This window comes from Glycine soja, chromosome 1, assembly GCF_004193775.1.
Source record: "Glycine soja cultivar W05 chromosome 1, ASM419377v2, whole genome shotgun sequence".
Lineage (NCBI taxonomy): Eukaryota > Viridiplantae > Streptophyta > Magnoliopsida > Fabales > Fabaceae > Glycine > Glycine soja.
In genome coordinates this window covers 27,971,534-27,999,459 of record NC_041002.1, presented here as the reverse complement: position 1 = coordinate 27,999,459, position 27,926 = coordinate 27,971,534, and the positions used below count along the sequence as shown (strand labels likewise).

The following is a 27,926-nucleotide window of genomic DNA, read 5'->3' as shown; positions in this document are numbered from 1 at the left end:
TGTCAAATAACATAACAATTGTCTCAAATACAGGGAAAAAAATACTCCAACGCCATCATTAGCCGTTTTGACTTATTGTTGTCTTTAAAAAAAATGTTGCCCATTTCTTTCGAATTGTGGTGATGATGCCGATGTCCAACGGTGTGTCATTAGCAAACCACTGCAAGTATTCATAATTGTAAGTTAGTACTGCAAATATAAAAATTCAGTTCCAATTGTACTGAAGTTTATGCATACCATGGACCAATCACTCTTTATGTCGCTGGCTATGATGTTCCAGATCCAATGCATTATGTAATATCCACATTCATAACAGCCGGTTTGAACGTGACTCTACATATGGAAAACATTTGAACATCGTATACATTACATAAGTTCATGACTTAACTAGACAACACTAACACATGGTACATAGCTGACTTACCTTTACTTCAATCCACTTTGGTGCAACTGCCTTAGTTTCAGGAGACAAGGTCTTCTTCAATTTTGTCATTACACTGCTTTTAAAAAACCACATCAACGCATATACAACAAAATGTCAATCAATAATGACCATTAAAGAAGGCTTGCAAAAAGTTATATGGTATGAGATAACCTATTAATTGTAGCTTTGATATGCATATCAGGTTTCCTACGCAAAGAACAGAACCAAACAACAACATGTTGCCTAGGACACAAAATTATGAGTTGCCAATGTTCCCTGCATGTCATTCACATTAGATACGTATACACCCAAACATCATTTGAAGTATGTTTGTTAAATAGCACTTACTGATGGAAGTAAGGTCCAATGTACACCTCTCGGTCAGATTCCTTAAGCCATCTTTCAAGATATTGTTCGCATTCGCTGCGTCTATCCTTTGAACAAACCAACGACTGTGGCTCAAGGAATGCATACATGAAACCTTGACTGAATATCTGACTCCACTCATGAATATACCTATTCACATGATTTGAAAGTATTGTAGTGGATCATGATATTGAATGAATGAGGAATGAGTTATATGAAGGAATTCACTTACATTAACCATAATTGTATGACAGATATGTTCAGACTTTTGTCTCCTACTATTATTTCAATAACATCTGAATATGTGATGAATATCGATGTAGATGCATCTACAATTCCAAGAAATCTCCCATCAAAGTTGATTTGAAGTGGCTTGTCGTAAAGATCGAAACTGTACTTCATCAATTCACGCAACGGATCATCTGCGTTCACATTAGCCGGCTTCGGCACATGTGCATCCTCGTTGTGTGGAATACGTTGTGGATGCTACATGGTTAATGAAAGTGGGTGAGTATTTGTACTGTAATCTATGAATGTTTTACTTTACGTATGTCAAATGAAACATGTTACCTCATCTAATACAGCTTTCACAAGGTGTGTGGGCCAAGCTACAAATGTATTGACGGCCTGCTTCACATATTGTATTTCTGAGGTGGCATAGGGGACCTCAGCCTCAGGATCAATAACTGTTTCTACACTTACCCTGACAACATCATCTGCATATGCCACTGTGTGTATGATTGAATCCCCCTCCATTATTTTCCCCATGGCCACCAACCTTAAATGAACCATAAACAAAGCTTTTTTTAGTGCATATAAAACAAAAACTAAACCATGAACAAAACACAAACCAAACCCAACAATTACAGCTGCAAGAAAAAACAAAACTCCGATTCAATTGTAAGTAAGGTAATATTTCTACAAACCTTTGTGTACCATCGTTACGCTGCACAAACAGTCCCATCAATGGTATGGCATCAGCATCATGTTCTTGTGAAGCCTGCGCATTGGTAACAGCATTACTTCCCTGTGTGCTGACACGCGCACCTAGTTGTTGTATGTCCGGCTGAATTTGGAGTGCCTCTTGGGATCCTTTATTTGACAACTCTTTTTTAATAGCCTCTTTCAATGCATTGGTCATTATTTCCAAGCTCCTTTTATTTTCCTCTTCTAGCTGAGTCCTCAATTCTTCCTTAATTTGAGTCCTCAATTCTTCCCTAATCTGGCCAGTCATGTCTTCCCTAAGCCTTGCAACAACTTCATCTAGTTGTTGTTGGCTGATGGACGTGGACGAGCTGCTGCATGTCCTTGATGCCCTTCCGTAGTACTGAGTAATAGTGACACCTGAGCCTGCTGCCCGAACGCGACCCCCATGGTCAGGTCGTCCAATGGCAGTGTTCAGTATGTCTTGCCGACCATGGGGTACAAACGAACCCTGCGTTACCTGCTCTTCTAAGGAGTCCTACACAAAACAAGTGACACAAAAATACACAACGTGCAGTCATTTTCATTACAAAATACTTAAACATATGAACATTGCAACATATTGGTGAACTTACTATTTTATCTGCAATTTCCTGTGCAGAGTCAGATGTCATATTGCCAACAGCCCTGGTCCGAGCAACCTTCCACTTAACATGCCTTTTTATTGGGGATGGGGGTTCATCAACACTTGCTGGATTTTCACTCAACAATGCTTCCTCTTGTATCCTTTTTCGTTTCTGGTCTAACAATTTCTTCTCAAGCAAATCATATCCCCCACGTGAAAGTACGTGAGGGCAGTCGTTGTGTTTTTGAATTGATTGTGCTCGTTTCCTAATACCCTGTAATGTGACATACATAATTGCGGAGATTTTTTTGAAATTAAAATAATCAAATTGGCAAAAAAATATTCATTTGAAGTTACCATAAACAGATTCAACTAACCTCCCAGTTAGGTGTCAGGCGGGTTTCTTCAAATTGTTTCCACGCTTCAGGATCTAGTCCATATTTTGTCACAACATCCTGTGTTTGTTGACCTTCAGTCTTAGCAAACACAAATTTGCTAGTCAATGTGGACTTAAATTGCCGCCATCTCGTCGCTACTGTTGACATAACCTTCGTCTTCACCTTCGTAGCTTCTGCGATATCAAACTTTGCCTACATAACCAGGTGTCAAAATTTGTGGAAAAAGGCAGCCAAATGTATATCATTATACAATACTAGCAATCAACAATTTAATGACAATGTTCTGCCATAATACCCCAAGTAAAGCAAAAGCATCCAATCAGCATATAATGTAAGTTTACCATGCAGTCACAGCCATCAAATTTAATATCCAAATTGAACAAATAATAAATGAAAAAAAATATTGTGACACTCACTAATAACAGTTATTGCCTTAAAGTATGAATTCCTAGAAAAACTTCTTTTCATGGTTTGTTAAGAACATGCTTCAGCCTTCGCACAATTTGAGTTTTTATCAATGATGTTATTGATAATCCATGTACATTGATAATTCTTAAGTAATTTGAAATCATTACTAAAACATTGATTTCTCATGTTTTCTGCACAGTAGTTAAAACAACAGAGTAATAATCAAAACTTATGGCATACGCAGATTATTCACTAATAAAACAAAAGAAAAGTCGGTGCAGGTGATTAGTGAATTCATCTACCAACTATGCAGATAGTATTTGCTGTTTTCCAAAATTTGGGTGCTAGAATTTCATGGTTCAATCACAAATTACCTTTATGCTGATGTTGTTATCACAAATTACCAACTATGCATTATAATTAATTTGTGGACATCATACCACCTATTTAACACCTAACATCTAATTAAATATTGAGATACATGGTTAAAAAATATAAATATAATAAACCATATGATGTGATAGAAGAAGAAACAAAATATAGTCAAAGTGTTTAAAATAGAAGAATACCTACCTTTTATTACAAATTTAATAAAATATGAAGAGGTATTTATCTCTCACAAGGCGACAAAAAAGGTCTTAATGTATGCTGTAAGAGGTATTTACGTTTGGTGCCTAATTATCTCCGAAGAAACATGTCTTAAATTAATTCAAAATCTTAGGTAAAATAAGCCAAGAAATTGACACATAAAAAAACCAAAAGCTGGTAATAGAATTGCAAAAAAAAGGACCAGTAGTGCTAGTATTGAAAATTTTATTTCAGCTATGTACAAACAGGTTATTCAACCAAGAAGCAATGTGCCCTTCAATCCAAAAACTTCCTAAAAATGAATCTGAAATCCACAAATAATGCACTAACAACAAATCTACACATTTTGCAAGCAAGGAAAGTTCACAAGCCTAGGCATCATGACTCCAATCAAATGTCTCAGCAATTAACTTCAAACCAGATAAGCTTAGTAGCAACAGAATTAAAATTCTTCGAATTCGAAGCAGAAACCCCATCCTGTTTCGAAGTAGTCTCACTCTGACCTAAAATGTGGAATATCTTCCACTCCCAAACCTGCTGGAGCTACCAGATACTTGTTCAGCTGAATTAGAACTATGTTCCGTCCCATCAACATCTCTAAGAAATTCAGGCTCCTTAGTGGTAACCATGAAGTCCATCAAGTTGCGGCTGAACCCCAAATCAGAATACACCCTCAAGGCATCCTAGATATGAAAATAGATACTACTAGATATAGCAGTGGCAGAACATTAAAAAAACTGATATATTGAATAATATCACAATAAAGCACCCATATATATGTTCATATCCTCTACTGTCAAATCAGACAAAGAACTCATATGACTGTGTCTCATTCCTTATGCAGTAGCCATAAAGCCAAATGAAAACAAGCTAAGACTAAGGCCTAATGATTTAAAAAAATAATACATTAAAGTACATGCTTCCTTTACTTATTTTGACAGTCTCATGCTATCATATATAAACATATTATGTATAAACATAATATTTTGACAGTCTCATGCTTCCTTCATTTTTTATTTTCCATTCAGCTACACGTGTTTTATTTTTGTATCCTTATACAAATTAAAGGAATTGTAATTAAAAATGTATGTGCCTGGTAAAATAATTGCTGCAATGGCATGTTGAAGAGTTATACAGTATCAGAGGCAAAGAAGTTAACATAGACAATCAAAGGCTTGAGAAGGGAGATTATAGTGAAGTCAAACGAATCACTGCAGCCCAGGTCTAATTCTAATTCTTAATTATGTCAGGGAGATTATAGTGAAGTCAAAGGAATCACTGCAGCACATGTTAAAAATTGTCTTATTATAAATTTATTAATATTTATAAAATTAAGTTAAAATTTAAAATGATACGTATCATAATTTGTGATTAGCAAGTACTTTATATTATCAGTAGATCACCTTTAAATTCATATTTATATTTAAAAAACGACCTAAGTAGATTAACAAAATTAGATATTGAAGTAAAATTGTAATTAAAAAAATACCACATAATTTAAAAGTTACATTTTAAATTACTTGTTTAGCTGTTATTCCTTATGGTTCGAGTAATAATAACGATAACAATTCAGCCTGAATTGTTTCAGATTAATTTTCTTTTTTGCAAAAAACAAATACGGGAACGAGCAACAATTTGAAGGTTGTACATTCAGGAACTAAAGAATTCAAAATAGCTAGTAATAAGAGGGATTTGTTTTTGGGATTTTCTGAGCACCAATAGCGGGTACGCTAGAAGCTTGCACTTGAGGAGGGAAGCATATTGGCAGCTAATGAACAACTTTCTTAACTATTTGCCGTTCAGATTTGACTGTTTCTTTTGGTAATATGTAAATATAAATAGTATAAGGCTATGGCTTATGGACATGGTCTTTTTGACCCCTAACAATCTTAGAAGTCAATATAGACCATGTTTTTACGCCATAGCTTATACTATTGTGATGTACATATTAACAAGAAGAACCAGGAAAGTCTGAAGGACAAGTAGTTAAGAAAGTTGTTCATTATCTGCAAACATCCTTCCCTCCTCAAGTGCAAGCTTCTTGCGTAGCCGCTCTTGGTGCTCAGAAAATCCCAAAAACAAATCCCTCTTATTACTAGCTATTTTGAATTCTTTAGTTCCTGAATGTACAACTTTCAAATTGTTGTTCGTTCCCCTCTTTGTTTTATGCAAAAAATGAAATCAATATCAAACAAAACATGCATACAATTGTCATCGTTATTGCTACTTGAACCATAAGGAATACCATCTAAAGAAGTACTTCAAAACGTTTATTTATTTTTTTTGGTATTTTTTGAATTACAATTTGACTTCAATATCTAATTTTTTAATGTACTTAGGTGGAGGATGTTGACGAAGAGAACGAGAAGGAAGAAAGTAATTTAAAGAAGATTAAGGAAGTGTCACATTTTTTTTTCCTCAACAAGGAAGTGTCACATGAATGCTCGTTCGTGAACAAGCATAAGGCCATTTGGATGACAGAGCCTTAGGAGATCACAAAGGAGGAGTATTATGCTTTCTACAAGATTGACTCCAATGACTGGAAGAGCATTTGCCTGTGAAGCACTTCTCAGGTGAGGGACACTTATGCCTGTAAGCCTATCCTCTTTGTTCCTAAGAGGGCACCTTTTGACAAGTTGACACAAGGAAGAAGCCTAACAATATTAAGCTTGGTGTGATTTAAACAAGGAAATAACTTAAGACTTGCAATTGTAACTTACCTCTTCATCTCTTTTATGTTAAAGTTGTTGACATTGTGCATGGCACAATAAACAAGGAAATAATTGCTGCCTGCTCGTACAAAGATGCTGCTTCCAAGGATTCTGCAGACGAATTTGTGATGTCCCCAGCACAAACTGGTAGACATGAATTTTTAGCATGCTAAAAATTGTCCTACCCCAGCCCAGCAACTGCAAGATTTAAGTTCTATTGGAACAGTAAATACAGGGCTGAAAACTGTAAATAAGACTGATAAACTTCTGCACCCTATGAAGATTTTAGTTTCTAACATTCTGTTCAATACTAAATTTCATATACCAGAAGTTAGGTTTGACTAATCTTTCTGGATTCTATATGGTGAGGATGACCAAGTAACTGTTAAATCAATCAGCAAGCAACTCCATGATGTGGTGTTGACTCGAGCTTAGATAAGACACTAGAGTTGTATACATGAATATGTTGTATGTTTCTATTGCAGGTAGAGACACCTGAAAATTTGAAGTTTGTGTTCTCAAACGATATCAATGACCTTAGAAATATTGTATAGAAAGTAGAAATAATAAAACAAGGATTTGTTTCTTTGCTGACCCAAATAATGTCTTCGAAGAGGCCAAAGAAGTCTTGTTTGGGAAATATTTTAGGAAGGCCCTTTCAATAATTGTTATTTGATTAATTTCATGTTTGTTCTCTAAGTTCTCTTACACCATTTGAAGCCAGAGAAGATCTGAAGTAAACTTTTGTTTTGCAAACTTTAGCTTCCTTGACTCAGATAACAAAAACATATCCTTAAATTACTGAAGCAGATTGGCATAATTTACTTGAAGCAGACTAATGAATTCAAGATACAAGGAACTTTTGCCAAGCTTAAAATTAAATTATGTGGGAGCAGAAACAAAGTTAATTTTTGAAACATAAGAGGCTAAGAGGTTTGAAAGTAAGATTTTAATAGTTCAAAGGGTACTTGCATGATAGTACCATAATCACTGGTCTACCAATCTTAGTGCAGGATTTTTAAGAATACCTTGATATGTGTATTATAACCATTCCTGTATCCACACTCTATCCATGGTCAGAATTAGGTCTACCTGGAATCTAATATGATCTCTAATTTGTACCTTATCTAGTACCTCTGGTACTCTTTAATATATATATTTTATCTTTCCTGTATCCACACTCTATCCATGGTCAGAATTAGTTATCTCCAACTCTTATTCTATCCCTTCGTTTCATCTTTCAAATTCTTATTAAAATATTAATTGTACCTAGTTGTTGAATATCTAGAGTAGACTCAGTAGTTTAAAATAAAATTTATAAATTGAAAGTCCAGGTGAATAAAAACAATATTTTAGGAAAATATAATTAACTCATTTGCGAAAAACAAGAAAAGGAAAGTTGATGATTGAAATATTTTCTCGCTGGAGCATATATAGCTGTTAAACAGAGACGTATGCTTAAGAAATAAAATAAATTCTGATAGACCTGGGACAAATTAGTTTTTCTATTTGTTACAATATCCTAAAGCATAATAGCATGAGTAGTAACTATCAAAGAAAACGACTGCAATCGGAAGTCAATAGGTATTTGTTAGTAGCAGTTAAGATCATATTGGTCCAGAAACAACTGGATAAAACTAGGAGAACTAGTATTTGATGTTAAACATGTAGCAAGAAATTCTCCCCTACACACATCTATAAGGTTCATATAAAAGAGCTTGTTGTAGCTACAAAATATAGATCCTGTGTTGCTGGAGGATTGTTACCCCTAAATTGACAAGTTTTAGCCACGTGGGGACATTAAGATGAAGAGCCATTGGGTTTGAACTTGGAGTTTAAATTATTGGGCCAACCTACTGTCTGATTTGCCTGTCTAGTGAAATTGATGGAAGTTCTGGGTTACACTCATTTTAACTAAAAATTCTTGGGCCCTAGGACATACCAAACACACGCCGCTCTTTCAGACCGATAAAGAAAAAAATCAGGGTTTTGTTTGTTTGATGTTTTTTTTTATAAATAATTTACAGTTTTATAAAATTTTAACAGATTCAAATGTCCAAGAATTGTAATGAGGCCTTGCTGGGCAAATGGGGCTGGGAATTGGCGACTAATCAGAATCACTTTTGGCCCAGAATTGTAATGTCCAAGTATGGTGGCTGGAATGCTCTGATTCATGGGAGAAACTCCACAGCTTTCTCTAAGTGGTGGAAGGACTTAAAATCTATTTTCCAGCAGCAACACACTAATAGGCTGTTTTATAATTTGTGTTGGAAGTTGGGTAATGGGGCAAAAATCAGGTTCTGGAAGGATAAATGGAGAGAGGATGATTTAACTCTTCAAGAAAAATACCCTACTTTGTATCAAGTGAGCTACCAGCAGGATTCTTCTATCAGCCTAATGGGAATTCTTGTTGATAATAAATGGGAATGGAGGATGCAATGGAGGAGAAATTGATGCTGAGATTGATGCTGTCCAGATTTGCCCAACCAGTATGGACTCCCTTATTTGGAAGGTTGATCCTAGTGGAGCCTATTCCACAAAGTCAGCCTACAATATCCTCAAGAATGATGGCAGATCTGTTAATGACGACAGAGCTTTTAAGATTATTTGGAATCTGAAAATCCCCCCAAGAGCAATTGCCTTCTGTTGGAGAATTTTCATTGTTATTAATCAACACATTAAAAAATAGAAATTACATATTAAATTATTATTGACTAATTTTACGAAAGAAACAGATTGCCTTCTGTTGGAGAATTTTCAGAAACAGATTGCCTACTAAGGCTAACTTGAGAAAGAGACACATCACTTTGCCTTCGTATAGGTGCCCGTTATGTGATAGTGAAGAGGAAGATATTGGCCACATCATGTTCTCATGCAGAATGACTAGGAATTTATGGTGGGAGGCTTTGAGATGGGTCAATAGAGTGGGCCCTTTCCCCATTGAACCTAAAAATCATTTTATGCAATTCTCTCATTGGAATCGCAAAAGCTTTATAGACAATAGATGGGTGATAAAAATGCTATTAAGTGTTAACTGAGTTTGTATAATTCTAAGTGTTTGTAAAAAACAAAAAAGAAAAGAAGTTCCTATTAATCATAATATTTGGAGGGCCACTGGATTATGTGGATTGGAAAGCAATGCTTTATTTGGCGGTGCAAGTGGGTAGGCAGCTATTGTCATAGTTTTAGGAAATTTGGGATGTTTACAGTGATACAAATCAATTTATTCCATACAAAAATAGTATAACATAAAAATCAAACTTATGGTTACATTAGCATAAAAAATAATATGCATTACCCTATTAAGTATTTAAGGATAAAAATACTACCCCTGCTCCCTAACACAAAACCCATGCCAATTTTCATTTGTTTAAGTTATCAATTTAAATTTGTGAACTTATTATACACATGATTTGTTCTGGTCTCTAACTTTGATCTGACAATATTTGTTCTCAACCTCATCTAACTAACTAATATTCATGTTTAAAATAAAAACTGCCCTTGTGCTGTTCTTTACAAATATAGGAGTCTAGGATAGTGATTAACTATTCAAATAAAGGACAAGTCATTTAAAATAAAGGGCATGAATACTGTTCTCTACCAAGGACAAGTCATTTAAACTGCCCTTGTGCTGTTCTCTACATGTGTTTCGAAACACATGTAGAGATTATAAAGGACAACTATTTGTTATAGTCAATTATGTTTTTAACAGAAAAATTGATTCTTAATTCAAATATTGTAATTGGTATGAAGGACTTACTAGAATGTCATTCCACACAATCTCCTTTAGCGTTTCAGGTACGTCTTTCCAATTATTGTGGATAATGGGAACCTTTTCTCGCGCCACTACGCCTAGGTAGCTGTGGAACTTTTCACGCATCGGTCCGGATGCTCTCCCGGTAGCGGGATCCACATAAACAGCCGGTCTGGGCTGATCCACGGTTCTTAATGTCAATGTTCTCAGCCGTGTCGTTGTTCTACTCCTCTTGGAAGTCGCCTCTGATTGACCATCGGACTGCGGAGGAGACGTCGGATCTGTGGCCATGATCCTGTAAATAAAATACACAATTAATATTAACGATTACATTTAGACATTAACAAAAGCAAAGGCGTAATACTAACATAATCATTATATTTACACATTAAACAAAGCATTACTTTCGCACTCAGCCTGTAGGGATGTTTTCCCATAGACCTTCATCATGATCTACACGATTTGCATGTCCATCATCCACTTCATCAGCTTCATTCATTGAAGGCAATTGTTTTGAAAAACTAGACATTTGACCAATGTCAAGGGTTGACTCATCATTATGGTAATTCATTCCACTTGGTCTTCCTTGCAGAGCCACAGACAAACTTGAATTACATGGATCTTGTACATAGAAAACTTGTCTGGCTTGTGCTGCCATAATGAAAGGTTCGTCTATATATGCCACCTTACTAAGGTCTACCAAAGTAAATCCCAATGGATCTTGAAACACACCCGTTGTCCCGTTCACCCACTGACACTTAAAAACAGGCACTCTAAATGATGTATAATCAACCTCCCAAATTTCTTGAATGACACCAAAGTAAGACATGGATGCTCGAATGGGGTTGTTATCCGATGTACTGGAAAAGTGCTCCGAATCAGCATCAACACAGACCCCACTGTTTTGTACCGAACTTTTATCATCTTGGGACTTTGTGTAGAATGAATAATTGTTAATGTCATACCCCTTCCATGTAGGGACATTCAAATTTGGGCCAATGGCTAACAATGTGAGTCGTCTGGAAACACTTTTATCAGCAAGTATTGTTTGTCTAAACCAATTTATGAAAGTTTTGTTGTGCTCTTGCAATACCCTCATCATGTTCATTTTGGGGTGACTATCTCTAACATGTTTTTTGTGAGCCTCTATGTACGGAAACACCTCTGTTGTGTTGTTTAATATATACAAATGTGCTTGTGACACGTCATGTCTAGTCATTGTCACAACATTGTATCCACGAGTACCCTTGCCGGCTATTGGCTGGTCATGCCGGGATGCAGGAACACCGACAGGTTTCAATGAGTCAATGTACTGTGAGGCAAACTCAATGCATTCTTCAGCAACGTATCTTTCCACTATTGAGGCCTCTGGTCGATGTCGATTCTTCGTATAACCCTTTAAGACCTTCATGTACCGCTCAACTGGATACATCCATCTAAAATACGTAGGACCACAACACCTTATTTCCCTTACCAGATGAACAACTAAGTGTACCATAATGTCAAAAAATGAAGGAGGGAAAAACATCTCCATTTGACAAAGGACAACGACAACCTCATCTTCCAAAGCATCCAACTGTTTAGGGTCAATGACCTTGGCACATATAGCATTAAAAATGAAACACAAGCGACTGATTGCAACACGGACCTTCTCAGGCAATGTTCCGCGGATTGCAACAGGCAAAAGTTGTTGCATTAACACATGACAATCATGTGATTTCAAGCCAACCAACTTAAGCTCATTCACAGACACAAGACTCTTGATGTTTGAAGAGTAGCCTTGTGGGACTTTGATATTACGCAAGCATTCACAAAAACTTCTCTTTTCAGCTGTTAACATTGTGTAACAGGCTGGGGGCAGATATGTCCTGTTACCTTTTGAGATAGGATGCAACACTTGACGTATACCCATGTCAACCAAGTCTTGACGACACTTGAAACCATCCTTTGTCTTGCCTTTAATGTTTAGGAGGGTCCCAATTAAAGAATCACAAACATTTTTCTCGACATGCATGACGTCTATACAATGCCTAACATGATGATCGGACCAGTACGGAAGATCAAAGAAAATAGACTTCTTTTTCCACATGTTTGAAGTGGATGATGGTTTTTTTTGGGACTTGCCGAACATATTTACGACATCCTTGACCCGCTGATATACTTCATCACCAGTTAATGGATTTGGCGCGGTTTCATGTTCTTGACTTCCATCGAATGCCTTCTTCAAGCGTCGATACGGATGATACTGTTTGAGAAATCTTCGATGCCTAGTATACACAGTCTTCTTTCCATGTTTAAGTTGGCGGAAACTAGTATTCTGCTCACATATAGGACATGCGTGATGTCCTTTGACACTATATCCACTTAAATTTCCGTAGGCTGGAAAGTCATTGATGGTACAAAAAACCATTGCACGCAACTTGAAAGCATGCTGCAAATTTGCGTCCCATACATCAACCCCTTCATCCCACAATTTCCGCAAATCGTCAATTAACGGTCTTAGATATACGTCAATATCATTACCTGGTTGTCTTGGACCAGCTATCATCATACTCAGCATAACATACTTTCGCTTCATGCACAACCACGGAGGGAGATTATAAATGAACAGCAAAACGGGCCACGAGCTATGGTTAGTAGTTAAGGTTCCAAATGGGTTCATTCCGTCCGTTGCAAGACCAAGCCTTAAATTTCTAGGCTCGGCCCCAAATTCAGGATACAGACGATCAATTGCCTTCCATTGCGGGCTATCTGCAGGATGTCGCATCAATCCATCTGATTTTCTAGTATTTGCATGCCATATAAGGTTCTTTGCATCTTCCCCATTAGCAAACAACCGTTTAAACCTTGGTATTATTGGGAGATACCAACACACCTTTGTTGGACGGCGGTCGGCGTCTGAGACTAGTACAGTAGAATCTCCGTTGGTCGGTCTGTACCGAGAAACCCCACACACAGGACAGTAATCTAGTTCAGCAAAATCATCTCTGTACAAAATGCAGTCATTACAACATGCATGAATTTTTTCGTACTGCATCCCAACTGGACATAAAATCTTCTTTGCTTGGTAGTGATTCTTTGGCAAGATGTTATCAGCAGGAAGCATGTTTGTCAACAACATCAGCAACTCACTAAAACTCTTGTCACTCCACCCAAATCGAGCCTTCAAGTTAACCAGAGCTAACACAGCTGACAATTTTGTGAAAGATATGCAGCCGGAATACAAAGGCATTTTTGAATCAACTTCTATGTTGTCATACAACGCTGCATGTGCCTCTTCAAACCCCTCTTGCCCAAGATCACAAATCATTTCTTCTATAGGATTTCCGCTGTCTGTAGTAACATCGTCAGCCTGTGACATGTCAGCTGTATCGAGGGATTCCCCATGCCATATCCACTTTGTGTAGCTACGAATTATTCCCTCACAAATAAGATGAGTTCTTATGTCATCAATTGTTTGGCGCCTCCCATTTCCACACTTCACACATGGACAAAAAAATTTTCCCCACATAGGTTGCGCTTTACTTTGAGCAAACAGCAAAAACTCTTCAACACCATTCTCGTACTCTTCAGTTATACGTGATGCGTTCATCCAACTTCGATCCATGTTACACCTTCTATGTCAAACGTTAGTGGCTTAGGGGTTACTTGACATGCATCACAAGCATAGAGCACCAATTGTAGTAGAAAACACACCAGAACTGCACCTTTTGTACAAAACGCTGCAGTGGAAAACACATTAGCAATTGCAGTTAGTTGGACCAGCAATGCTAACAAGAAAAATGGTGCATGGCTGTTTCAAGGGATTCGGCATTTTTCAGTTTGTTGGCCTCTATTACCAATGCTTATAAGAAAAAATGAAGAAAAACTGCACAAACGACAACATCGAAATTTAATGACGAAAGTGGTGCAATTGAAATTCAACATCATTTTTTAAACATTTATAAAATCAAATCAGCTGAATTTGGGAAAAATAATCTATGTCAAAGTAGTTGATTTCTGGTGGTAGAAGAAATTTCACTTCCTAATGGTGGCAGGATTTAAAGAGTATCTTTCAGCAGCAACACAATAACTGCTTTAATGATAATTTAAAGTGGAGGGTGGGTACGGGGTCCAATATTAGTTTGCGGAACGATTTATGGCTGCAGGACAACTGTAATATCCAACGAAAGTATCCCCAATTATATGTAATAAGTAAACAGCAGAATTTTCTAATTAATTCTATGGGAGAATTTGTGGACGGCAGATGGGAATGGAAGTTATCTTGGAGAAGGGACTTTTTTGACTATGAAATACAAATGGCAGCTGACTTTGTAGATGAGATTCATTCTGGTCACATACATGTTATTTGCAACTCTACAATGACAAGGAGACTTTGGTGGGAGCCTTTGAGATGGGTTAATAGAGTGGGTCCTTTTTCCACAGACCCAAAGAACCACTTTTTGCAATTCACTCAATGGAACAACAAAGCTAGTATAAACAACAGATGGAAATTTCTGTGGTTAGCTCTATCCTTCTTCGTCTGGCATCATAGAAATGCTATGATTTTCAAGAACCACCCGTTTGATCCTGAAAAGGTTATCGATGATACCTTGTTCCACACTTGGTCTTTGTTAAAATGTGCAGAGAAGGACTACACCAGGGACTACACCATCCATATGTAGCAGTTGCATGTGGAGGTCAACACCAGGTTGTCTCATGAACGACAACTCCATTAGCCATCTTCCAGCGGTCAATGACATGGTGTGCATGCAACGGGACTCGAGAAATTTGAACACCTTGCAATACATGTTCTGGGGGTGGTCGGGTAAGGACATAAAAAGGCGGAGATGAAGAGATTTATTGTAGAATATTTCAGTACACCTAGTACTGAATTTTATACATAATATATTTGCTTTTTGCCTTGCAAAAAAAACAACAAAGGAAGGGTAAATGCTGACACCTCTTCCAAGAGGTGCAACATACATGTAATTAAGTTATGGGGTGTAGCTGGTCCACAATACCATCCTCAAATTCAACCACAATTGGGGTTAATTTATACTTGTTCCTATAGTACCTATGGTACTCTCGTAATTGTATGATATTGGCACAAAAATACATAATAAACATCATACTAGACAGCTCAAAAGAACAATTACACGGCATGAATATGAAGGCATTAAACGAATACATGCTTTCAGGCATCATACATGTTTGTGATTTGTGGAATTTCAAAAACATATTTTAAACTATTACTAGAAACAATAAACACACCTCCAAATAATGAAAGGAGTTCTTTGGTGATTCTTTGGTGCCTGATTCAGCCTGAAAAATAATAACACTTTGGTCAATCAACCGCTTCTATGACAAACATTTGTGTAATATGTAGAAAATAATTTGTGGCAATCAACTTGATATGATACAGAATTAAATTGCAAGGCATTTACTAAAGAAAGCAGTGAAGACAGAGTTCCAACAGTCATATATAAAGCTCAAATGATGGAAGAAGGTCTTCACTACATCATATTCTTTCTAGCTATATAAAGCTGAAATCATCATTGCAAGACAGGAATATATAATTAATAAATGGCTCCAAAAAAACAATTAGTGTAAATTTTGAAATGGAAATGTTCTAATATGATCTGATTTGTATTGTAGAAATTATTGTCCTAGCATTTGGATGGAATCTCTATGCCCTTGCCCTGTTTCATTTGACATGTACTTAGATTTTGCTTTCCTTTATTGAATCTGATATCACAACATCATATCTTGGCATCTACAAATTACAGCTAGCATTTGGATGATGCTCTGCTTTTACTTTGGTCATGGCTCAAGTCCAACGAGAAAGATTTTACACTTCACTTTAATCAATGTTCTTCCAATGTAACACTAGGTTTCTATACTTAGCTTGGGAGTGTGGGGGCTGGACTTTTGTAGCATGGGTTAGGTAGCAGGGTGCTATGGTGCTGGCTTTGTTCCTACTAATAATCATAGGAACCAGCTGGCCCCTAAAATTTGTAACTTCAATACCACTGGTACTCATTATTAATATATCATATCTATGTTTGCTGACAAAAAAAAAATTAAAAGAAACTATTTGTGTAAATTTTTAATATGATTAAGCATATAATGTAATATAAATTACTTAATTTATATGTATAAATTTCATAATAGTGGTTATTCCACTATCTACTATCCTACTATACCAGTTTTGGGGTGAAATGCTCTGCATCTGTATTCAGGAATTGATAATGATGCATACAACTCTCATTGACCATATTAGCCCAGAAAGGGAGCTTGCACTAGCCTAGCCTGAGTCTAAAGGGTGAAGGTTCTTTGTGATGGGGTTAAACTGGTGGTATATTGATGGAAAATTTAATGGGATCTTAAATTGTGACCAGTCCTGATATCAATTGGTGGGAGGTATTGGTTTGATTGACTTAGGGATATTTTTGAAAATCAACCTATTGTTCATATGGAATTAGAGGTCAATTTGTTTTTTTAATAGGGCAGAAACATTTATCAGGCTGGAGGGGTAGAGAAGTGAATGTGCAACGGGATGGGTTGAGGTTGAGTACAACATGTTGGATTCTATATCCAGATGATGCAAAGGCCCAAGCTGTTCACTCAACAGAGGCAATGGAGCCTGATAGGGGGGCACATCAGGATTGACTGAGTTATATCCGAGTGCCATGGTACACAGTCCTTGAATCTCTGAACACAGATGGAGCTTCATAAAGGGCCACATCATGGTTAGTCAAGACATATCTGGACGGTACACTAAGCAAATGGTTTTTTTTCCTAAAATACCAGAGAATGGAGTTCTTGCTCATAGTAATGCCACCAAAAATAAGAATCCAAGGAATGTAATTAGAAACCTTGGAACAAACACCCCCTTAGATATTGGGAAAAAACTCTAACAAATGAATGAAATTAGAAACCAAGGAATGTCTATTTTTCCTTGATTAGTAATATCAGCCTGTAGAGATTATAAAATTTGATTGCATCATACAAAGAAGGATTGGTGTAACAGAAAAGTGCAACAATGAAAGCTTTCTGAACCAAATTCTCATACAAGGATGTGAGAAAATGGGCTTCAAAGTAGAGTCTGTGGCTATAAATTCCTCAGCAGATGACTATTGTGGTTCATGTTGTTATGGTTGCAGAACAGGAGATAAGAAGGGAACTGACTCCACTTGGTTGGTTGATTCTGTAGGCAATGGTGCAGTGATCCTCACTGGATGTAAAGCTGAGAGATTCATACTTGAAAATGTAAAGAATGGAATGAAGAAAAAGAAGTGCTTAGGAGTGATTGCTGCAGCAAGTTGGAGGAATAAGGTAAGAAAGAAACTCCAAATTCAATACAAGGTAACCATCTCAGCATGTGGCTTTCTCAAGACTCGTCCTCTAATGATTTCTAGTGGACTAGTATGCTACGAAGACATAATTTGCACCAAGAAAATAATTAACTAGAAACTAAAAGTTTGCAGTGCAAACCTCCTATCATTTATGCTAAAACACACTGCATTATCCCATCTTCGCGATGAGTCCATGACAACTAAGAATATAGTGAGATTTCAACTCATGTAAGCAGACAAGAATAGACCATAGTCACTGTTTACATTATTTCCTGTTTATATAAATTTCTCGTTAAATATTTAAAGAAAAGGAAAATAGTAAAGTAGAGCTATTCACCAAAATAAATTTTAATATATAAATAACAATAATAAAGAAAATCATTAAGAATTACGTTGTTTATGCCCCTCAATAACTAAAAATTTTCAAATTGAAATTTTATATTTTGTTTCAATTATTTAAATTATTAATAATTGGGAAATAAATAATTTTAAATAATATTAAAAATGTTGTAAGGAATATATCTAGTGGGAGAGCTATTTTTAAATGATTGTGAGTAAAAATAGTAGGCTTAAATATATTTTTGATTCCTGATAAATATCTGATTTTGCGTTTACTCTTTAATAAATTTGTATTTTGCGTTGAGTTCTTAATGAAAAAAAATAATTTTATTTTGACCCTTAACACTTATTCTTAGTTCCTAATAAATTAGTAAATTTTGTATTTACTCCTTAATAAAAAAAATTATTTGTTATTAGTCGACACTAAAAAAAAATTATTATTTTATTATGGAGTATATACAAATTAACTAATTTATGAGAGACTAAAACAAAATATCAAAAATAAAATATAAAATTGTTATTTTAGTAACGACTCAGCGTAAACCAAAAATTCATTAGAGACCGAAGAGAAAAATGAAATATTTATTACAAATCAAAAGCCAAAATAGTAAATTTCCTTCACTTGTATGATTTAATTAATTTATGATATTTAAAATTTATAATAATATTTTGAATAATATGTAAATATAAATAACAATTAATTATATGAAAACTATTAAAATTAAATATTATTTAAAATTAAATAATTAATCTTTTATTCTTTAATAGACAATTCATATTTCATTAGTAATTTTGTTACAAGAGTTGCTTAAGGTGTTTATTAGCAGTATCTTGTACTTGCGAGAGAAAAACATACTAATTGTTATATTTTGTAACATAAGTATTTTTTTTTCTTAACATAATCATACAACATTAATTGATCATAGAAAAAATATATTAATTGTAATAAATATCTACAAAAATGATATTTTTCGAAAAAATTCAATCAGTCTTTCATTGAGGGTTTCTAATGATATTAATATTGCTTGTTGTAAGTATATTAAAATTAAAAACTATAAAAAAAAATTTCATTGTTATTAATCAACACATTAAAAAATAGAAATTACATATTATAAATTAATCAAGTAGAAACACATGTGACAAACATGTCTACTAAAATGAATATCTCTACACATGAGAAGGTTATTAAATAGACCTCACTTTGAATTTCAATCAATAAATAATTTTTTTGTAAATATAAAAAAGCAAAAAAAAAATCACTTAAATATTATATATTTTAAAATCTAAAATTTTCATGTTCTTCCAAAGAAATTGCTGGACACAAGAGAAAGCACCACCAACCAATCTTTATTTGATTTCAAATCGTGAAGGTGGCCATTGCATATGGAGAAGATACGGGGAAAATTCTAAAGTGTATCCTGAAAAGCTTTGAATTGGTCTCTGGTCTTAAGATAAACTACAATAAGAGAAAATTTGGGTGTTTGGGCAAATCCGAGGACTGGTGTAGGGAGGCAGCATCTTCTCTCAATTGTAGTCAAATGGATATTCCATTGTCTTACCTTGGAATTCCTGTAGGGGTCAGCTCTAAAAATAGGTCTGTGTGCCAACCCATTATTAGCAAATGCGAGGCTAAACTTACAAAATGGAAGCAAAGAAATCTATCAATGGGGGGTAGAATAACCCTCATTAATTCAGTCTTAACAGCCTTACCCATTTATTTGCTATCCTTCTTCAAGATTCCTAAGCTTGTGGTGCAAAAGATTACATCTATACAAAGGAATTTTTGATGGGGCAGCCTCCAAGACTCCATTAAGATTCCTTGGGTGAGGTGGGACATAGTCTGCCTACCTAAGAGTAAAGGTGGGTTAGGGATCAAAGATTTGATTAAATTCAACGAGGCTTTGCTTGCTAAATGGGGGTGGGAGTTGGCAAATAATCAGAATCAGTTGTGGGCCACAATTCTATTGTGTAGATATGGTGGTTGGAGGGATTTGATTTCTCATAGGAACTGCAGTTTAGACTCTCCTTGGTGGAAAGACCTCAAGGTTATCTTCAAGCAGCAGCAAAGCAACACAATTTGTAAAAATAGCTTTATTTAGGCCATAGGTAAGGACGGTCCATGGAATACAAACCAAGTACTTATTGGCTTGACAACAAAAAAAACACTCATTGGAAATATATATGTTTAGCAATTAGCATAGACTCGCTGAACAGGAATGGAGAAATATGACATAATTAGATTTTTCCTTTCACAAAGAATGTAGAAGAAACTAAAGACCTTCTCTTTTAGGGGTACAAATAATTTGAAATATAAGTAGAAATTGGCCTTCTGGGCAGAGAAGATGCTAATGAGGATGACAATTTGATAACACTAGTGCATTGACTAGAACTTGCTTTAGACTTGGTCATGCAAATTTCATCATGCTTATGTGTGTTACATTACATGTATTACAGGTGTATGCATGTGAAAACAGAAGAGAATGTCCATGACCTTGAATGGAGGAAAGAGATACAAAAGCAGAAAAATTGCATAAAACTGGATGATGTTGGGCTTTCACATAATAGAGGAAGAGAGAATATATATATGTGTGTGAGTGTGTGTCAATCTCCTGCAGAAGCAGAAGGAACAAAAAGAAGTGGAAACCAAGCAATTCCAAAGTGATGATGCACAGAGAAGAGAGAAAAATTTGAGTGACCCAAGAAGAGATGTTTTTCTTTCTTTAAACTGACCAGAGGAATATCTTTATTTTCTATGTTTAATTTTTTGCTTTTTTCTCTTGCAGAGGGAACAAAACAGCTATAAAGGAGCCTAAAGAGTGTGTGAGAGAGGAGTTATGGGGTCTATATATATGAAGATGGCAAGGCAAGTGTTGAAAAAATTGGGTCGGAAGAATAAAAAACTCACAGTGAAAACTTTTTTTTTTAAGAAAATGTTTCATAAATACTCCATATATTATCCTACACTTAGAGAGAAAATAAAAAAGAAATAAAAAATATAAATATAATAAAATTTATAATGTGATAGCAAAAAAATATTGATGATGTATTTAAAATGAAAAATGATTCACCTACAATTATTTTTAATCATAAAAAAATGTATGATTATTTTTTTAATTACATTACGTAAGAAAAAAAGGGTGGAATTTGGGGTGTCAAAATCTGAGTGCATGACACAGATAAGAGTTGTTAAAATACATAAGAAACCAGTTCTGGACTTATCAAGGGCTGTGTGAAACCAGTTCTAGTAAAAGAAAAATGTACATGTATTTATATTGTTCACATTAAATTCTTGGTATGAAAAAAAAAAGGGAAATGATAGTGGAAATGATGGGGGAGGGTGGAGTAAATGAATAAAAATGCAGTTTTTTATAGGTTGCAATTGTTCTTTGCTTCTAATTAATGAGAAGATAAATATGCAACCTTACGCAGCACATTGAAAAAATAACAAAGTAAAACCCTTGCAGAGGAAAATTTTCATTTGGCAAACATAATACATGAGAAGGAAAGATAGAAAAAAAATCCAGTTCTCATAATTAATGTCGAACTCACCTATATACCCATCGGGTCAAGTGGCATAAATAGATGTAAAAGGATGTGTTGTATTGTCGAGCCTTTGTCATGTCTGAATAATGTTCGTTATAAAGGTGAAGGGTCTAAGGTGTTAGGGAAGCGGAGAAAAAAGAGACAAACTTTTTGCCAAGAACATAAAGAAAAAGGAGGGAAGTGAGGTGTGTGAATGCGTGGGTCAGAGATGAGGCAGATATGCTGTGGTCATTTCATAGCACTTGTATGCAGACACAATAACGTGGGTGGGTATTTGGCTTGGGCCTCTCTCTAGGAGCATGTGGAGTCTGTCAAAGAGTGAGGGAAAAACTAACAAAAAAGAAAGGAAGAGGTATAGTATATTTTGGTGTGCTTGATACTTCAAAGAACTTCTATTCATTTTAGAGGTTTATTTACAGACATTTTTATCAATCAAGTGTATGGAGTAACTAATAGTCTTAAAATTCAAGTATTAAGTATATGGAAGTGGGTTAAATACTTTAAGCAAGAATTTTTCCACTTATAATATATGTATTCAATTTGACTTAATCACTACTAAAAGAGAAGGTCTTTAGTTTCTTCTACATTTCAAATTATTTGTACCCCTAATGGAGAAATATGAAATAGTTAGATTTTTCCTTTCACAAAGAATGGAGAAATAGGGAACCAAAGCAAGATTTTAGAAAGACTTCATTGTGATGCACAGGAGTTGAGAAACCTCCAAATCACCATACAAGATTTGATGAAGAAAGTAGACATAACTGAGAAGAGCACAAAAGGAAAAAGTGTTGAGTTTGGTGAGGTGAAAGGGCATCAATCAAAATTGACATGGATGCATTTAATACCAACTTACTGTATTGCCAGTAAGATTGCTGAATGAAACCATGGTAACCATTCAGTCTACATCTTACTGTATTGGCAGTAAGATTGCTGAATCACTTGGCAAAGCATCAATCAAAATTGACACGCATGCATTTAATACCAACTTACCAATCAACAAAAAAAACTAAGATACACAAAGTTACCAACCAATAACAACCCATAACAAAATTTTATATTTTTAATCATTTCTAAACGCACAAAGTATATTTAATAAACAAAAAGTACCTTGTGGTTGTGGCAGCAATAGATTCAAAAGCTGCTTCAGTCCTTATGCTTGTGGCAGCAATACGTTCAAAAACTTCTTGAGTAACTCTTCCAATCGATATAACTTCCTCTGAAAAAATGTAACGAAATTAATTGTCAACTTAGAAGATAAGGATCTCACTCTCAATTACGCATTCTAAACCCTATCACTAGTATTCATTTCATATACTATTTTGTAAGTACTAAAAAAATATGTTTAAAAAATACAAAGATATACCATTAACGTTATAGACTAAAAACAATGTGAAACATTTGATAATGGGCTAAAAATAGCAAAAAGTATTATTTAGAGAATTAAAATGGAAATAAAAATAAAACAAGGGAGGAAAAACATACTTTACCAACAAAAGAAGGACACAATAAAAATAAGCAAAACACATGTTATTCTTCTACTATCACACACTATCATTTTGCAGAGACACATCATAGGACAAAAAAGGTAGACTAAGAGGCACCAAGAGAAGAGACTAATAGACTAATTCAGAGAATACAAAGTATTGAATTTCTCAAGACTAATGTATGTTTTATGAGCCAAGAGTTTCTTTTATTATTAATATCTTGATCTGAGTTACATTGGTGTTGATTTTTGAAGTTTTGGTTTTCTGTGTTGTTTCCTTTTTTTCTTGTTCCTGCTTGATACATGTTTGCTAAAATGGCTGAACCACTAAAATGCTATATCTTTCGGTTATTTTGGTTATGGAATGTTTATCTGGAGTATAGTCTCATGTATACCTCTCAATCTGTGGATTAAGATTGGTTTTTAAACAAATGTTACTGATATACTTAGTAACACTCTTTCTAACACACTATCTTCTATTGGGTGAAATTCACATACTTACTACTAAATTTCCCATCTCATTTGGTGAGTTTCATTTCCAAAATAATAGGACACACATGAATTTCAACCAAAAAGAACTGAAATTGTTTTCAACTTCTACTGTTCATAGTGGCTACATTCATGTTCACCGGAAGCTCTTCATTTTGAAAATTATACTATTGTCTGGTAGAAATTATGATATGATCTATGTATCTATAGTTTTAGTCAATCTCTACGTGATACGTAGTTGAGTTTTTCAATTCACAATAAAGACTAGATAAAACTCAATATGTATCATGGCTGAAACCATTAATCTGAGACTATATATATCAAGACTAGATAATCCTTTTGGCATATTCAACGATGACATTGTTAGGGCAACTCAACACATTAATAATCACATTTTAAAAGTCTTACTTAAGTAAACCCCTAATACTATAACACATATATATCAGCAAACAAGAACTCTGAGTACTTCGACATCCTTACCTTGACAGTAGCAAGGTCGCGACACCACTCCAAAGAGCACGACTTCGGCTATGGCGGTGGTGGGAACAACAGGTAGCTAGGGTGGGCACGACGGAGGTCAGGGAACGGCGATGTGAGGGTGGGCACAAAAGAGATCGAGTGGGATGAGTAGAATGTGCGCTAGGTTTTAGGTTTTCGTCGTAGAATTTTCGAAGACAGGAGATGAAGTGTTGAATCAATATGGAAACACGAGTATATATAGTACGAAATTTACGACGGTGTATAAGCAACACCGTCTTTGTATCCTTTTATTTCTACGACGGTGTCTTCAAAAGCACCGTCTTCGATAAGTTGAACCAAACGTACAAAGCCGGGGTTAAATTCAAACGTCGTCGTTTACGAAATGTACCGTTTAAAAATCGTATATAATTACGTAAATGCCACCGCGTTGACTACTACGTCGGCTACTGAATGACCGACGTAGAATGTGCGTCGTAAAATAGGATATTTTTAGTAGTGTTATTTTATCCTAAAGATAAGTTAGGAATAGAATTCAGGCATAATTTTTTTTATCGACACAAAACTATTATAAGTTGCTCTATCTTAATATTTTCTAGACTCTTCACCTATAAGAAATCAAATATATGATTTTTTTTATACGCAAAAATTGAATAATAATTAATAGGAAATTTACCGCTCACACTGTCCTAAATCAATATTATATCTCTTAGTTTAATTTTTTTAAAAAAATTTGAAACATATTCAAAATTTCAAGAAACAATCATATTAGAATATAACATTTATCTTGATTTTCTTTTAATTAATCGAATAACTACTAATTAATTCTTCAAACCTTAATTGTTTAATGAATTCGATTGATTTCAAATCAGTTATATATAAGTAATTTAATTTGTTATTGTACAATTTTTTTATGTCCTATCTGCATTTTTTCACGTCTGGACTGATCAGTCCCTATGTCAACGATTCCAAGCAGCTAGCTGGGTCAATGCACCAAACATAGAGGGATGAGTTGAAGCCACCACATTGGCTTTGCATCTCATATAAGCAACAGAGTTTCATAGTGCCGGTTCGATCCATAACAACAACAAGATCAAAAACTCTCCCTAACCGTTAGGCCTTAACTAAGTATTAATCCACCCACCTAGCTACCATAACATAACCAAAAGAAAGTAAAACATGATCCTTTAATTTGCAGTGACCTCATTGCATGTATATTACAAATCCCTTATGCATGAGAATAACTATAAGCAATGAAGTTAATTTCTATTCCAACTGCTAGCTGCAGTAGAGGTAACGTAATTAACAAGTCATGATAGCTGATGATTTGCATATAAGCATAAGTATTAAGTAAATCCATCCATCATCAACCAACATGGTGCTCATTTTTTCTTTCCCTTCGATCATGTTCATTGCTAATTAATTAATTAATAATGACCCATTGCTAGCTTTCTAATTAATTCACAGCACCACTTTTTGTTACCTGATTCAGTTCTGAGGTTAATTACCTTTGTGCTCACTTATATCTACTCACCTCTCGTCAAGCGTGATCAGCATGAGCCCAGACTTCAGATATACTTCGTTCGCCCCACTCTCACCCCTTCCATATGTAATTCCGTTATTCCCGTATCCGACCTATATTACCTTTAGCACCAAAACTCAAAAATATTTGTAGTAGGGGAAAAAAACAATTTATAGACTAAATGACCAAATTTATTTTATTCAAAATGATAATTTATTTTAAAAAAATCACTTCAGTTTTTTATTTGATTTAAAAAGTTTTAAATCATCATTCATCCTTTAAAAACATAAAGAATTAAATTAAATTTTTTAAAAGACAAGAAATTATTAAATATTTCAAAATTATTGTTTCGGTAGGATTATTTTTCTTCTTCAATAAATTTCTAGCTTGTGACAAATTATTGATTAGGCTCTAGGTGCTCATTTACTTGGGAACTTTGAATAATGACTTTTTAGGTAAATTTTTCTATAATTATAGAAGAATATATATATATATATATATATATATATATATATATATATATATATATTAGCAATAAATTTCTTTATTTTATTAAGCTTAATTTAAAGATATTATAATTCCTTATCATTTTCTTTGATAAGTACAAGTTTTCTTTGACAAATCCAAATATGCGACCTCATGTTGATTTAACAAAGAAATCTTGAATGCAAATTGAAAGAAACAACTACTGGTGCATGATTGATTTCAGTTTGTTGATGCAATTAACCACGTCCAGTCTGATCAAGGTCATACCCGAATCAAATAAACATTAAAATGCAGTAATTAGGAAGTGATCCTAGGTCGTTTCCCAATGAGCAATGATAAATCAAATGTTCATAATATACTTGCAGTAACAGTAACAATTGGGGGGGTTGTTTGTTTTGTGAATTAAAGAATAAGTGAACTGGAATACGAAATTAATAGTATTAAAAATGTGTTGTTTCTTCTGATTCAGAAGTCATTCTCTTGTCATAGGTTATGAAGAATTTGTCCCTAACAGTTAACCACTTAATCCAACCCTATTTTAATTTACTAAGCGAAAATCAACTTAGGGTTGTCAATATGTGATTAAGCAACACATACACCAATTAACCCCTTGTTCATTAAGCACGAACGCAATTTAAGCACAGAGGCAATTAATCAAACACTAAGCGTGCACAGATTAACAGAACGCATGTGGGTTAATTGGTGAAGGGAAAACCGATAGGAGAGCAACATTAAAAACAGAACCTCAAAGAGAATTACGCTTCATCCTCAGAGGGAAACAACACTAGGAATTTAGCCTTCCATAAGCTCAACAAAAGCAGAAACGTAAATGAAGCTAAAGGCAGAAAACATAAATGAAACTAGAAGCAGAAACGTAAATAAAGCTAAAGGCAAAAAACGTAAATGAAAGCAGAAGAAGGAACAAGAAACGAAATTGCAATAAGAAGTAGAAAAAAGGAAAATGCCTTAACGTGAACAGTAATCCAAAGCTAAAAATGTAAAACCCTAAAACCCTATGCTCTGAATAATGGAATTACCTTTACACGAATCCCAAGGCTGCTATTTATAAGGGTCACTCAGAGTCACTGGGCCCTATTACATTATTCTGACCCAAAACGAAATAAACATTGAACATCATAAAAATAAAATTGCAATCTCCTAATTAGAAATTAACTAAGGTAAACATTGCTTTATTTTCCCTCTTTAAGTCCACAACCAAAATCCGGATTAAGCTCAATGCTTCATTAATTCCTGAAATTAGATTAAAAACATCAAATTAACTTAATGAGCCCAAATAATAAAACTGTCTAATTAATTTGACAATTAAGACTAATCAGTAATTAAAATGGTGCAAAAAGGTTTAAGAAATAGGAAAAAATAATGGCACATCAAAATCCCCCATACTTAGCCTTTTCACTCCTGGGCAAAATGAAATAAAGAACAAAATCCAAGGATATCAAAGAGAGACAAACAACAACATTTACATATTTCTCAATGAACATCAAAGAATGAAAGGAATGGATAACATCTAACATGAAGAGATCCAAAGAGCCAAAACATTCATGAAAATCATCCAAGCAACCCAATCATGGCAAAATAGTTAATCAGCTCAAGAATGAAAAGTGATAAAGCCTCATAAGATATACACTCTATCTCTCAAGTGTCTAGACTACTATTTACCCTCAAAGCATCCATGAAAACCAACACCACATAAACTTGGCAAGATTCTAAAATTGAAAATCAACCCATAAACACAAGCACATGAGGATCAAAAGGTCTTTTAAGGTTGTAATGGGGCCAAGGACAAGGTAGGGAAAAATATGGAATAAGTAGCTAAATCCCAAAGGAATAGAGGAGCAATGGGGAATAAGTGCATATTAAGAAAAAATAAGAAAACCTAAAGATAAAATTTAAACATAAAGAGTAGAACCAAGAGTCTCATTATTCTTTTTTTTATTTAAGATCTTATTCATCAACAATATGGTCAATTATTTCAGCACGAAATACAGAAAGATCTTCAGATGGGTGTTTCATAGCATCGAGAATATTAAA

At 34.7% G+C, this 27,926-nt stretch overlaps 1 protein-coding gene across 1 annotated transcript; it reads right to left on the bottom strand.

Moving 5' to 3' along the window:
• Window positions 1-58: 58 nt before the first annotated feature.
• On the bottom strand, window positions 59-15,498 carry LOC114420880. Its single transcript, XM_028386622.1, has 12 exons — window positions 15,452-15,498; window positions 10,205-10,493; window positions 2,717-2,929; window positions 2,350-2,613; window positions 1,717-2,252; window positions 1,361-1,568; window positions 1,023-1,276; window positions 773-940; window positions 596-700; window positions 425-497; window positions 238-333; window positions 59-160 (listed from the first exon to the last, which is right to left on the bottom strand). The coding sequence occupies exons 2-12, from the start codon at window positions 10,487-10,489 to the stop codon at window positions 59-61; spliced, it is 2,304 nt and encodes a 767-aa protein (XP_028242423.1). The 5' UTR covers window positions 10,490-10,493; window positions 15,452-15,498.
• Window positions 15,499-27,926: the final 12,428 nt, after the last annotated feature.

Coding starts and splice junctions, on each gene's coding strand:
- LOC114420880 (XM_028386622.1), bottom strand. CDS start 10,489: ATGGCCACAGATCCGACGTCTCCTCCGCAGTCCGATGGTCAATCAGAG. Junction 941..1,022: donor GTCATACAATTATGGTTAAT/GTAAGTGAATTC, acceptor TCATGTGAATAG/GTATATTCATGAGTGGAGTC. Junction 334..424: donor CAAAGTGGATTGAAGTAAAG/GTAAGTCAGCTA, acceptor TTCCATATGTAG/AGTCACGTTCAAACCGGCTG.